The 14,885-nt window shown below is 46.3% G+C and overlaps 1 protein-coding gene across 2 annotated transcripts; it reads right to left on the minus strand.

Moving 5' to 3' along the window:
• Positions 1 to 1,018: 1,018 nt before the first annotated feature.
• On the minus strand, positions 1,019 to 14,851 carry LOC310662909 (uncharacterized protein). Of its 2 annotated transcripts, none has more exons than XM_083410271.1 (6): positions 14,722 to 14,851; positions 10,297 to 10,766; positions 10,074 to 10,155; positions 9,739 to 9,830; positions 9,049 to 9,175; positions 1,019 to 4,051 (listed from the first exon to the last, which is right to left on the minus strand). In XM_083410271.1, exons 2-6 carry the CDS (start codon positions 10,714 to 10,716, stop codon positions 2,469 to 2,471), a joined length of 2,304 nt encoding a protein of 767 aa, XP_083266397.1. In that variant the 5' UTR covers positions 10,717 to 10,766; positions 14,722 to 14,851; the 3' UTR covers positions 1,019 to 2,468. The 2 variants fall into 2 exon arrangements, with proteins under 2 accessions (XP_083266397.1, XP_083266396.1); XM_083410270.1 differs by lacking the exon at positions 14,722 to 14,851 and adding an exon at positions 13,927 to 14,552 and having other exon boundaries at positions 10,297 to 12,942.
• Positions 14,852 to 14,885: the final 34 nt, after the last annotated feature.

Here is a 14,885-nt window from a genome sequence, read left to right on the forward strand (position 1 = left end):
TTCCTGCTTTGCAGGGGGTTGGACTAGATGACCCTCGGGCTCCCTTCCAACTCTACGATTCCATGTCCCTGTGACCGGGGTCTGAATGGGAAGCCCCCCAGTAGGGCTGGGGCGCAAAAGCCCCTATCTGCTCCTGCGCTTCTTCCCAGCAACTGGGAAGTCCTCGCACCTGAAGCCAAGCAGAGCCTCTCCTCCTCCTCCTCCCCGCCCGGGTCCCAGCCTGGCCTCCTGGGGCAGGGAGTTCCGCAGGCTTGACTCTGCACTGCACCAAGAAGCGCTTTCTCTTCTCTGCCCGCTCCCCTCTTCCAGCAATTGATTGCAGGGCTCACGCTCTCCTTTCTTTTATTTTATGCATCTATTTTGCGTACAAATCTTTCTTTCCCACTGCGGCGTCTGCAGGGGCTTCTCTGCAGGCCCTTTTCTTCCCTCCGCCAAGCCAGGGATGCCGAGGAATGCCCTGCTCCCCTCCGAGGCCTCTCCTGCTCCCCGGACTTGGGGTCCCCCTGCACCCCCGGGGGGGAGAGAGAGAGGAGACTCACCCCACGCAGAGGCCCCTCTTTGGCTCCGGAGGTCCCGCCCCCTGCCCACTGTTTCCTGTCCCCTCTAGGAACCCAGCTCACTTCCTCTTAACCCTTGGAGCGCCGATCAGCACCCCATTTCTCGCTCCAGAGGACCTGCCCCCTCCCGCAGGATTTCCGTCCCCTCTAGGAAGGCACGTCAGTCGCTTTTAACCCTTGGGACGAGGAAGATTTCATTTTATGGATTGTGGTTGTTGAGTCGTGTCTGCCTCTTCGTGATCCCCTGGACCAGAGCACACCACACCGCCACGCCCTGAAAAGAGAAGTGCCAGGCTGCTAGATTTACTCTCCGGGGATGTGGGGGTCCACCCAGGGGGGAATGTGCCATAGAAGTTCGTAGCTGTCGGGTTTTTTGCATCTCTGTTTTTTAGCTCCTTGGGATCTATGTGGAAATGGTTCATTGTGGTTGGTCTTTTTTATGTTTTATTGCTTATGACTAATTTTTAGTATTTATTAAAAAAAATTGTATATGACCCTTCGTCTGAAGATATCGGGCAGTTCACAGCACAAAACCACAGAACAAAAACACAAAATACAGAATAAAAACAAGAACAAAATAAAAACAAAAATCCCCCCTTCCCACAAGCACATTTAAAAGGACACAGAATGTTTAATTACCCAAAGTCATGATTGTTATGTTGTCGTCATTCAAACCCCTTTCAAACTCCCAGCCAATCACCTCTCACCCCCAGCATTCCAAACTCCCCCTCCCTAGCCAACTTTACCATAAATCTTCTAGTATACTGTACTTACTTCTGTTATGTTAATTATTTTGCTATAGGTGTATATAACTTTAAATTCAAACACCAGAACATCACAACTGAGCTTTAAGGAAACACACATGCACATGAAGTTTCTGAGAGTCTCACTAGAGAACAAGTGTGACATAGTGGTTAAAGGCTCAGATCTGGGAGACCTGGATTCAAATCCCTACTTAGCTGGGTGACCCTGGGGACCAGGCACTGCATCACAGCCTAACCAACCTCACAGGATTATTGTCCGTGTTAAATCAGGAGGGCAAGAGCCATGTGACACCACCGGGAGCTCCCTGGAGAAAAAGGTGGCCTTTAAATGCCATAAAGGAATTTCAGTAAGGACAAATGTCAGGTTCTGCATATAGGCAGGTATAATCAGCAAATATATAAGATGGGGGACATCTGGATTTCCAGTAGTACATGTGAAAACGATCCAGGAGTGTTAGCAGAACTAAAGCTAAACATGAGTCAGAAGTGTGATGCAGCAGCAAAGAAAGCTAATGCTATCCAAGGGCGCATCAACAGAAGCCGAGTGTCCAGATAAAGGGAAGTCACAGTACTGTTATCTTCTTCCTTGGTCAGACCACGTCTGGAGTGTTGTGTCTTGTTTTGGGTGTCACAATTTGAATAGGATACTGACAAGCCGGAAGCATGACCAAGGGCCTGGAAACAAAGCCTTAAGTGAAACAGTTGAGGGAATGGATATGTTTAGCCTGGAAAAGAGGAAGCTGGGAGGAAACAGAATAGCAGTCTTCAAATATCTAGAGGACTGTCCCAGGCAAGATGCAGCAAGCTTGTTTTCTCCTGTTCTGGAGGGTAAGACCTGAACCAATGCATTCAAGTTACAAAAAATGAGATTCCGACTCAATATCAGGAGGTTGCTTCTGGTGGTATAAACTGCTCAGCAGTGGAACAGATTCCTATGAGAGGTGTCATCTCCTTCCTTGGAGGTTTTTAATAAGAGATCAGATGGTTATATGTCATGGATGCTTTAGCTGAGATTCCTGTACTAGATGACTTAACACAGCCCCTTCCAACACTACAATGCTATTATTCTGCTATTTTCCCTGCTGTGTGATCTTTGATGGGAAATAAGACTTTCCTTACAGGTGAAGCTCTTTCCACATTCCAAGCACTAATGTGCTTTCTCTCCTGTATGAATTCTTTGATGGGAAATAAGACTGATTCTCTGCCTGAAGCTCTTTCCACATTCCAAGCACTGATGTGGTTTCTCCCCTGTATGAATTCTTCGATGGGAAATGAGACTGGTCTTTTGTATGAAGCTTTTTCCACATTCCAAGCACTGATGTGGTTTCTCCCCTGTATGAATTCTTCGATGAGAAGTGAGAGTATCCCCCCGAGTGAAGCTCTTTCCACATTCCACGCACTGATACGGCTTCTCCCCACTATGAGTTCTTTGATGGGAAGTGAGATGTTGCTTTGTTCTGCAGTTCCTTCCACAGTCTGAGCACTGATATGGTTTGTCCCCACTGTGAGTTATTCGATGGTAAGAGAGAGCTGCCCTTGAGGTGAAGTTCCTTGCACAGTCCAAGCATTGATGTGGTTTCTCCCCTGTATGAATTCTTTGATGGAAAGTGAGAGCTGCCTTTGAGGTGAAGCTCCTTGCACATACCAAGCACTGATAGGGTTTCTCCCCTGCATGAATTCTTTGATGGGAAGTGAGACGGTACTTCCGAATGAAGCTCTTTCCACATTCCGCGCACTGATATGGCTTCTCCCCACTATGAGTTATTTGATGGTAAGTGAGTTGTTGCTTTGTTCTGAAGTTCCTTCCACAGTCTGAGCACTGATATGGCTTCTCCCCTGTATGAATATTTAGATGGGTGGTGAGACTCACCTTCTGACTGAAGCTCCTTCCACACTCCAAGCACTGATGTGGTTTCTCCCCTGTATGAATTCGTTGATGGATAGTGAGATGAGATCTGTGACTGAAGCTCTTTCCACATTCCAAGCACTGATGTGGTTTCTCCCCTGTATGAATTCTTTGATGGGAAGTGAGATGAGATCTGTGATTGAAGCTCTTTCCACATTCCACGCATTGATATGGCTTCTCCCCTGCATGAATTCTTTCATGAGAAGTGAGACTATCTTTCCAAATGAAGCTCTTTCCGCATTCCAGGCACTGATATGGCTTCTCCCCTGTATGAATTCTTTCATGAGAACTGAGACTGGAGTGCTGACTGAAGCTCTTTCCACATTCCCCACACTGATATGGTTTATCCCCACTATGAGTTCTTTGATGGTAAGTGAGATGTTGTTTTGTTTTGAAGTTCCTTCCACAGTCTAAGCATTGATATGGTTCCTCACCTGTATGAATTCTTTGATGGGAAGTAAGACTCTTTTTCCAACTGAAGCTCTTTCCACATTCCAAGCATTGATATGGTTTCTGCCCCATATGAATTCTTAGATGGGAAGTGAGATATTCCTTTCTACTGAAGCTCTTTCCACACTCCAAGCACTGATATGATTTCTTCCCTGTATGAATTTTTAGATGGGTGGTGAGAATCCGCTGCTTGCTAAAGCTCTTTCCACACTCCAAGCACTGATGTGGTCTCTCCCCTGTATGAGTTCTTTGATGGGAAGTGGAATAGGAACTCTGACTGAAGCTCTTGCCAGACTCCACATATGTATAGGGTTTCTCCACTGTGTGAACTTTGTCTTGGTCTCCCTTGTTCTGAATTTCTAATTCATCACCACCTGCAATGAACAGAGAAATGGATTAGAGCCTCAGGAAGAATTGTACTTCTAGGTCAGCCATGATCACAAGAGCAGCTTCTCCGAGCTTGGGGAAGTCTCAGATGCAGAAATTGGGGTAGCGAAGGCAAACATTCCTTAAGACCCTGAGTGTAGCAGGGTGACAAGCCCGTTTCTCTGCCGCTCCCTGCTTGGAGGAAGTTGGAGGACCCTGTTCCAGGCTGGTTGAGAGGCAAGGCACTGGCAAAAACATTTCTGACTCAATTACTGAGAAGACTCAGAGGCAATCGTGTAAGTGGCTGACTTCCTTATAAATTGGACTTGACTTAAATTTAAAGACGCTTTACCATAAAGGGTGGGCAGCAGCTGCAGGGGGAAATTCTGGCTGCTGGTGTGTGAAGAAAAGAGTGAAAGAAGTAAAAAAAAAAAAAAAAATCGCTGCCACAAAGGAGAAGGGAGAGGAGAGGGAAGGGAGAATGTTGATACAAAGCTATAAATTCCTTGGGAGAATACTACCCAATCCTCGTGGCTAATGGAATAAGGAGCACTAGAATCCAAAAGGGGACTGTCTGGGAACAATTTGACTTTGCCATATAAAGAGAGAGCTAAGAGAGAGAGCACTTGGAATATTGCCAGCAGAGCAGAGGTGCACGGTGGGACGGAGCAGGCTGAAATGTTACGTCTGAATGAGAGAGATCTGCAGAACAAAACTTGCCCCAGAAGGACTGTTGTTTAAGCATGGATTATAGAAGTGAATTACAGTACTATGATGACCAGAACCAAAGAAAAAAACCTGAACCAGCCAGCCTCACAGAGGGCAACATCTGTAACAGCAGAATTGACAAGGCAGCAATGGATTTAAATGAAACATGGATCGCAATCAAGTTGGCACTGGAGGCAAATTCCAATGCAATATCCCACTTTCTTGTAACATCCAGGATTTAACTAAAAGAACTCCTTCAGTGGGAGAGACTGTTAATAAGCTTTCTTCTGGGAATCGTGAAACCAAGAAGCAAGCAGAGACAATGCAGGGGGAAGTGACAGAAATAAAGGAAGGAGAGCTGCTGTCAGATCAAATGGAAGTCTTGGAAATGCGACAAAAGGAGTCCTTTTTGATATTCCGTGGGATCCTGGAACTAGGTGATTAAATCCAAGAGAAACTGGTGAAGCAGTTGGTGGAATTCCTTGAGATGGAAGCGGAGGAGATAATCTAAGTTTTCTGTATAAAGTCGGCCTTTGCAAGCACAAAGAAACTACCAGGAGTTTGTTTGGTTCAGTTCTGCTCAAGAAAAATCAAGGATAGAATTCTTCAAACCCACTTCCAATAGATGGACAAAGGATTATATAGTGGAACCTCAGGTTACAGATGCTTCAGGTTACAGACTCTGCTAACCCAGAAATAGTACCTCAGGTTACGAACTTTGCTTCAGGATGAGAACAGAAATTGTGCTCCCGCAGCAGCGGGAGGCCCCATTAGCTAAAGTGGTGCTTCAGGTTAAGAACAGTTTCAGGTTAAGAACGGACCTCTGGAACGAATTAAGTTCTTAACCCAAGGCACCACTGTAATGATGTATCATGAAATGAAGATGTAAGAATTGGTAATTTTCAAAAACCTGAAGCTTTTCTTTTAGGGATATTGGGGACAAATGTCCTGAAGAATATGATTAAACTATTTATGTACGCAGCAACACTTTATATGCACAGAACTGGAAAGAAGAAACAAAGAGGAATGGCTTGTAAAAACATTGGAGTATGCAAAATTGGCAAAGTTGAGAGCAAGAGTGAGAGACCAAACTTTTTACTGAAGAGTAGAAACCCTTTTTGGAATATCTGAGAAAGAATTTTAGTCAAATGAAATCATGGGCAGGATTGGAATTATAAGCAGCGGATTGGAAATGATAATAAATGTAATGGATGAAATATGTATTAGATATAGTTTGATATATATCAGCAGCAGGAAAAAATGGGAATGAAAGCACCACGGAAATGAGGGAAGATGTCCCCTCACTGTTGTTGTTTTTTGGTAAAAGAAGCATATATTGAATTTGAAGTTAATTTGTTAAAGTTTTCTAAACTGAATAAAAATTATTATGCAAAGAGGAAAAAATGGAGTTGTCAATTATTGAATAAAGCTAATGAACACCTGTGATAAAGGAAGAACTGAAGTTAGATTTCTTACTGCAGAATTCACTGCCTTTGTTGACTGACACACCGTATTTTTCGCTCTATAACACGCACCTGACCATAACACGCCCATAGTTTTTAGAGGAGGAAAACAATAAAAAAAATATTCTGAATCAAATGTTGTACTAAACTATTTAATAAACAACCGGTATATCAGAATCATATTACAACCATGTAAAGTGAACAGCAGTCAACAGTGGCATTAAGAACCATCATCACTGTCATTAACAAATGAAGAGAGAATTTTAGGTTCGAGTACTCTTCTAGAGTACTTATCAAGAACTTATCAGTGCCAGAGTCAGAATTTATGAAGCTCAGTTGCTCACAATCACTGACATCACTTTCTTCGCTATCTTCATATAAGATACCATCTTCGCTTCCATCCGAAGCATTGCTAATGCCACATTTTTTGAATGACTGGACAACGATTTCCTCCTTCACCGAGTGCCATGATGTTTTCACCCATTCACAAACCTGAGTGATAGTGGGCCTCTTCATTCGTCCAGTAGGTTTCAGATCATGATTACCAGCAGCCATCCACTTGTTCCACTCTTCTCACATAAAGACCTTAAATGGCTTGTAGTGGAAACATTGAGAGGTTGCAACTGGCTGGTAAGACCTCCAGGAATTACAGCTAGATGAGTCTTCGCTTCTTTAAAGCACTTTTTTGTAGTTTCGCTAATATATGCTCTAAACTGGTCCAGTACCAATAAGGCAGGTTTTTTCAAAAGCCCTCCAGGACGTTTGGACCACACTTTTTCAACCCATACTCTCATTCCATTTTCGTCCATCCATCCTTTCTCATGAACATGTACAACAATTCCTCGTGGAATCACTTCTTTTGGAAATGTTTTCCTTTTGAAAATTAACATGGGTGGCAATTTGGTGCCGTCTGCACAGCAAGACAACACAACCGTGTAATGGGTTTTCTCATGTCCGGAGGTTTTCACAGCAACCTCCGGACAGTTGCAAGATCAACAGTCCTATTAGATGGCACATCAAAGGTTAGCGGGACTTCATCCATATTCCCAATCTGGCCAATTTCAAATCCATTTCTCTTCTTAGCATCAATTACAAATTTATGAAAAGACAGAATCTTAGATTCATATTCTTCTGGCATTTTTTACGCAATTCTAGTTTTGGTGCGCATAGCAAGGCCACATCGCTTCAAAAATCTGTAGCACCATGATGGTGAGCCAGTAAAATCGTGAATGCCTTTCTCTAAAGCAATGCGTTTGGCTTCACATATTATCATTTTTGAAGAGACTGTGATGCCATTATTCCGCTGTTTTGTGATCCATTCTTTCATGGCAATGTCCATCTGTGGCCACTTTGCACCATGTCCACGAAAAGAGTGCTTGCTTTTATCTGCTTTTTGCAGCTGATCCTCCTGTTTCCTCCAACCTCTTATCGTTTTTTCAGTTGGAGGTGGTCCAAAACGTCTCTCTGCTGCTCTGTTTCCATGCTCCTTAGCATATTTTACTACCTTTAGTTTAAAAGGAATCTTATATGCTAGTCTTCTCTGCTTTATCATCCTTATCAGAACGGGGGAGGTTTTCTGCAAGAAAATACAGTTTTCTGCAAGAAAATGATGAAGGAACTGTCAGTAATGTATGGTATCTCCAATACAGTGATGAAGGGGGGGGGGAGCTCACATTTGTCCTAGGCAAAGCAGCCAACTCCTATAGGCCTAGGTCCCTTCACCCCCCCATTAAATATTTGAGGGAGTCATCCCCCACCCCCCATTGTGGTATGTGAGGTGGGGCTTACCTGGCCGCCCCCCAATATTTTTTGAAGTTGGAAGAGGGAGGGAGGGAGAGAAGGAAGAGAGAGGGGAACTCACATTTGTGCAGCTGCCTTGCCTCGAACCGGAGCAAAAAGAGGAGGAGGAGACGCAGGGACACGAGCCTTGTAAGCCGCTTTGTTTGAATTTACCGGTGAGGTGCTGGGGGAGGGACAGAAGGGGATGCCCTCTTTGTCCCTCCTTCCGGCTCATTGTAAAGAAAGCAGAGTAAGAGCCGCTTACATTACAGTCAGCCCATCAGACTATAAAGTCACCTCGCCAAAAAGCCATAGAGCAGGCAGACACGGAGGAAGAGAGGCTGCCTCCCTTCTCCCACCTTGGCTTTTACACACTGCGTGCAGCTCTTGCCGGCTTCTGAGCCGGAGGAAAAGAGGCTGCCTCCCGCCTCCCTTCTCCCACCTCGCCAAAAAGCCATAGAGCAGGCAGACACGGAGGAAGAGAGGCTGACTCCCTTCTCCCACCTCGACGAAAAGCCAGCAAGAGCAGCTCTTCCCACCTGCATTCGCTCCATAACGCGCACACACATTTCCCTTTACCTTTTAGGGGGGGAAAACTGAGTGTTATGGTGCGAAAAATACGGTACTTATGGGAAACTGAAATTCAAAAAGCCTGTTACTTTCTGCAATGAATTTTCTTTGGTTCAATCATGGAATCTGCTCCATCTCCAGCGTCAGAAGAATTTTTGCAAAACCAAGAACTGACAGAAGCAAAAAGAAAAACACAAAAACTGACAGCAGCTACTTCCACTTTCCTAAATATTCAGGAAGCCTACAATTTTAAAAGGCCTAGGCAGCTCAGACCAGCCTGATCCTTGTTTTAAAAGGCGTAAGTGGTGGAAGAATATTCACAGGCAAAACAGTCAGTAGCCTCCATTCAAGGTAAATTGTGTGGGTGCGAGAATCCCAGATGCTGCAGGTGACGCTGTCAAAATCCATCAAAATCTAGGAGCTTCATCACACAGAGATATATGCATGGAATTTTGAAACAGATGTTGTAATAATATGAGCTATACCAAGAGAATCTATGGTCCCACGATTCTCCTCCATGACTTCCTTATGCAGAGCTCTCTGGGCAGGATCCAGCAAAGCCCACTCCTCCTCTTTGAAACAAACAGAGACATCTTCAAAGCACACTGGACCCTGAAAGCAAAAGGGAAAGTTCCTCCTCTTAGACTGCATAAAGATTATCTACTACACATTGCTTTGTTGTTTCCTGCCTGTTAATAGCTCTGTTGATTTCATGGGAATATTTTGCTGCAGATTTTAAGTAGAGATGCTCCTTTTAATGTCTTAATGGAATTGTTTTATTGTGTATTTCACTGTGATTGGGGGGAGGGCTCCTGATGCCAACTTCAAGGGGCGCATTGGGGCCACAGGGAGGAGAAAGCCCCTTTCTGCAGTGGATGGGGCTCATTAGGTGAATCCTGGCTGCAGTTTTTTATTGTTTCTTGATTCTATAGAATCAAATTTTACCATTTCACAATAAATTGACAAATAAAATAGCAACTATTGATAAATACTAGTGGCATTCAGAGGGTGAGTTAAGGTGAGCTGGTTGTTCATTATACTCAACAGATAAACGTTCTCTTTCTTAAGGGCAGCTACAACAGAAGCAAAGAAGAGGACAGATTTGTTTGGCCCCCAGAGACACCCTGGTTGCCCCACCCCTCAGCCCCTTTCCCCCAAAGGCTCCTTCCCCGCACCTGATCTGGTTCCACAGCCGCTGCTTCCCCTCCACCAGGATGAAGAGATGGAAGAGGAGGTCTTGCCAGTTCTGCCAGTATAATTCCATCACCTGTAAGAGACAAAGGTAAGTGGGAACCATGAGAGCATGCTTCTCTTGGAGAAAAAGCCTCACCTGCTGAGTGCATTTCAGTGTTTGTACCCATTTCATAGTTTAGTTGTGCAAAATTACACCTCCCCTCCTCTGGGCTCCTGGACTTAAGTGTCTTCCCCCAAAATGATGAAAAGAACCCATGGAATCACTTCGAAGCCCACAGAATGTGACCCAACTGAGAAGAAACTACTTCCTCCTTACCTAGTGAACTCTCTCTGGTGTCCAACGGAGTCCTCTCTCCCTCAGAGGAATCAGGACCCATTTCCACAAACAGATCATTTTCCTGAAAGAGAAACAAGGATTCCAAACAGACAATGGGGACAAGGGTTAAAAAAGGAAAAAGGATGAGCAACTAGGAGAGTTTTTAAGGATCTTCTTCCTCCTTGGAGCCCCTTGGGAGTATCCGGAGGAAAGTCTCTCTCACCTGCTTCCTCTCCTCTGCCTGACTCAGGAGGAAACCTTCGGCCAGGGCCACTGCCTGGGAACTGGTCTCTGCTCCGCATTCCCTCACCCAGCTCTCCATCTCCGCTGGAAGGACAGCCAGGAACTGCTCCAAGATCACCAGGTCCAGCATCTCAGCTTTCGTGTGCCTTTCTGGCTTCAGCCATTGATGGTCAAGGTGGTAGAACCAACTGCAAACCTCACGTGGTCCTTCAGTCTCCTGGTAGAAGAACCACCTGAACTGCTGGCTCTGCACCTCTGAGCGAAGGGTGTCCTCCTCTCCCAGGATCTTCTGCCCAGAGCCTTCCCAGAATCTCCCACTGCTCCCAGTTTCCATGGCCTGGCCTCTTCCTGCTTCAGGGCCAGCTGAGTCTTGCTCATCCATCTTTAGGAAGGAATCCATTTTTTCTTTGACCAAGTTCTGCTTGTCTCATTTAGAGGTGCTGGCAAATACTGCAAAGGAAATATATTGTTCTGTTATGAAATTGGCACACGGTCAGCAGAAGGAGAAGGTCCCCTGAGCAAGTGTGGCTGAGTCTTGCTAGGAACCAGGGCTGGACTGCACCACACGCCAGACTCTGAGCTTTCTCTAAGAAAAAAAGGAAGGAGGAAGGAGAAGAAGAAATCCTCTCGCCCTCCTGGAAGGAAAGTGACCAGGCCAAAAGTGGAGGCAAATGAAGCGGTTTCTGTGAGACGAATCAGCCTGGTGGCTCCTGCCTCTCAGTGTTTTCAGCCCAGGGATAAAACCAGAAAGGTGATGGAGAAGTGAATAATTTATTACAAGTGTGGAATATTTGATGAATTATTGTATTGTAATATTTTGCTGGAAGCCGCCCAGAGTGGCTGGGGTATAAATAATATATGGACACTAGTCTCTATTGAGGGTCCTAATCCTGGGCTCCTCAAGAGTTGCTCTCCTTCCCAACCCCACTTGAGGGCACATTTCCTTTCTGCTTCTGTCTCGTTTTCTACCCCTTTGCATCTCCAACATCCCTTTTTCTTCTTCTGAGGGCCAGATCCTGATCTGGCCAAGCCCCTGAGGGCCAAGCGGGTGAGACCAAAGTTCCTGTGGTAGAAAAGTACTAAAAAGCCAGGAAAAGAACAACTTGGTTTCTTTCTGTCATTGTAACTTGTTTTAAATGGTTTTTAAAATTGTGTTTTAATGGTGTCCTCTTCCCCGGGGAACTTAAGGGAAAGCATGGGTTATAAATTATTATTATTATTATTATTAATAATAATAATAATAGTGTTCCACAGCTTAACCCCCGCAGAACTGTAGATGTGTTGCTCTTTGGAAAGCCCTGCGGAGTGGGATTGCCAAGAGAGAGGGGAAAGGGAGACGGAAAGGGAGCCCCACTTTGAAGCAGAGAAGGAAGCTGTGCTGCGTCCAAAGGATTGAACTCAGAACTGAGTCAAGGAAGGAGAGGAGGAAAGAGAAACCGAGGGAAGCATTTCACCTCCTCTTCTAGAAAGCGGAACCTTTGATTTTTAGCCAGGGAAGTTGAAGAGAAGCTGTGCGTTTACTTCTTTGTTTTAAGGCCTGAAAGCTCTTTAGGTTTAGTGTCATTCATAAGTTCACTGTTTCCTGAAAGGACACAACTCCTGACTCTTCTTTCTTTTACCAACTTGGTTTTGTAAATAAAACCTTTCTTATCCGTTCAACGTCTCCCTGAGTCTCCAAGCATCCAAGGTTTCCCTCACACAAAATCCAAGAGAGAACCTGTGGTGGTTAATATATATATATATATCTAAAGGAGTCATGTTGGAGGGTTTGCCTCAAATGGTGGAAGAGTCATGACAGGAAGCATAACTCAGGAGGAGAATGAATTACTACAGAAAGTGGTCTATTTTGTGAGGGAAAGAGAGTTCTGTGAGGAGAAGGCCCCACCGTGACCCCGGACTCCTGAAGGGAAGAGAGAGTCAGGCAGAAGCAGAAACGGAGGGAAAAACCTGAGAGGGAATTTCAGTCAGGAGACAAAATGGAGGAAACCCCAACCTGACAGAGAAGCTCAGGCTTGGAAGAAAACAGAGTCAGTTGGCGGGAAAAAGGCGGACAAGGAGAAAGAGGCTGCGCTGAAGAGAAAACGTCAAATATTGTGAGCCAAAACTCAGGCGGAAGATGCAGAAAGAGGCCCAAAAAGAAATGTCCCTCAGGCACAGGAGATGCAGCTGAGGGCAGAGAAGGGAGAAATGAATTCCCTCAGGGAAGAGGGAGAAATGAATCCCAAATGCCGGGAGGGAAATGAGAGGAGAAGAAGAAGCCTTTCTGCTTGGTCTGGAAAGGACTCTGTTGTCCCAAAGGGGAGGAAATGGAAATAATCAGTTCAGCCCAGAGATGTTGGTTGAGTGGAGCAGAGCCGGCCGGAGAGAGAGTTATGGGGAGGACTATAAATGCAATTAATAATAATAATAATAATAAGAATAAGAAGAATGGCAGCCAAGGAGGGGCTGAGGGGATTGAGGGATCTGAGGGGACTTGAACCCAGGCCAAGATGGAGAAGAGAGGCCAGAATCTGGCAGGGAAATGGTGGCCGGGAGGCTGAGGCGAAGGAGGCAGGAACTATTATTTTATTCATTTAATTGATTTTCATTTTATGAAATGACAGGACCTATTCCCACTTGTGTCAGCCTGAGCCCACATTCACAGACATGAACACAGATGCCTTTAATCTGACAATTTTTGCATTTGGAAGCTGCCTAGAGGAGCTCAGAAACTCTGGTGCGGTTTCTTAAAATGTTGGTGGAGATTTCCCTTCACAGGAGACAGTTCTGCCAAGGATGCGAAGCCTGGAGTCCCGATCTCTCCCTGGTCTGATTCGGGGGGGGGGGGGGCAGAACCTCCGTTGGCTCTGCATTGATATTGTTAACGGGGAAATCTGAGGGCTCCCTTGGACCAAAACAAAGACTCCAACCAGGATAACTTGGAGCAAAACAGCAGCCTGTAGGCTTGGTCTTTATTGTACTGTTGCAGCAGGGTGTTCCCCTCACTTGCAGGAGAGAGGAAAGACCCAGAACAATGGTGTGCAAGACCTTATAAAAACTTTTGAAATTCCCCTCCTCTAGGTCAAGCCCACCCCCAGAAACATCATGCATACATTACAGAAAGGAGGGGTTGAGGGAGGAGTTGTGGTGGTAACCTGAGTGTCCTGTCCCCTGGCTGGTTCCTCCTTTCTCCCCTCCCCATGAGTACTTTCCAGGTGACAAAGGGGAGCTTGCAGTTTCCTGCCCCCTGAGGGGAAATCCAATCACTGTTCTTTTGTTATAGTCCATGTTGAATCCACTCCTGTATGCAGTCTGTAGTGTGGTGGATGGGTTTCTGTCTAGGACCATCAGGGTTGGCATAGCAACTGGGCAGGGCTCCTGTGGATGTGCTGGGATGTTCAAGGGATTATGGCTGGCCTGTATCAAACCTTCCCCATTTTGTAGTCCTTCCTTCATGGAGTAAAATAAAAGTGGAACAGTGCAGATCTGATGTATGGTTGATTTTCTATGAATTGATAACAGAAGCGTAGCGTATGTAGTGTGTGAGAGTGTGAGTGTGTGTGGAGTTTGTACAAACTGAATGATTGGGGGGGGGGGGGTCCTGCGACAGAAAGACAGAAACTATTCCCACTTGTGTCTGCCTGAACCCACATTCACAGACATGAACACAGATGCCTTTAATCTGATATTTCTTGCATTTGGAAGCTGCCTAGAGGAGCTCAGAAACTCTGGTGCTGTCCTTAAAAATGTTGGCGGAGTAATTAAGAGAGATTTCCCTTCAAAGGAGACAGTTCTGCCAAGGATGCGAAGCCTGGAGTCCCGATCTCTCCCTTGTCTGATTCATTGGGGGGGGGGGGGGAGCTTCACTCCAAGTGAGGAGCTCAGCATCCGAGCAGGAGGGGAGCCCTGCAGGATCAGGCCAGTGGGCCCCTCTGGGGCCTGAATGGGAAGCCCCCCAGCCGGACTGGGTCGCCAGAGCCCCTCTCTCCCCCTGCGCTCCTTCCAGCAACTGGGATTCAGAAGCATCGCTGGGGAGACAAGAAGCCAAGCAGAGCCTCTCCTCCTCCTCCTGACTGCCCTGGTCCCAGCCTGGCCTCCTGGGGCAGCGAGTTCCGCAGGCTTGACTCTGCACCGCACCAAGAAGCGCTTTCTCTCCTCTGCCCCCTCCCCTCTTCCAGCAGTCAGGCTTTCCTTTCTATTTCTTTGGGATGCTTTAGGTCCAAATATTTCCGTCCCTCTACAACCTCAGCTAATAGATGGGACTGATTCATCAGTCTGGGGGGTTTTATTTTCAGGCCCTTTTCTTCCGTCCCCAAACGGCTTTGCAGAGAGGGGGGGCAGGAGCCTCTGCCCCCCTGCTTTGGGGTCCCCCTGCTCCCCCCTGCATCCCGGGGACCCCCCTCTTCTCCCCAATGCAGAGACTCACCGGCTCCCCGGAGGCGCCACGGATGCAGCACGTGCAGAAGAGAGAGACAAAGGCCCCTCCTCCCTTTTAGGCAGGCGGGAGAGGGAGGGGCTCGGGCTCGGGAGTTTATCCCCCCCCCAACCCCCAACCCCCGCCTTGACTTCCTCCTCTCTAGGAAGCCCACT

Source organism: Podarcis tiliguerta, assembly GCF_965153285.1.
Source record: "Podarcis tiliguerta genome assembly, chromosome: 13".
In the NCBI taxonomy this organism is placed as follows: Eukaryota; Metazoa; Chordata; class Lepidosauria; order Squamata; family Lacertidae; genus Podarcis; species Podarcis tiliguerta.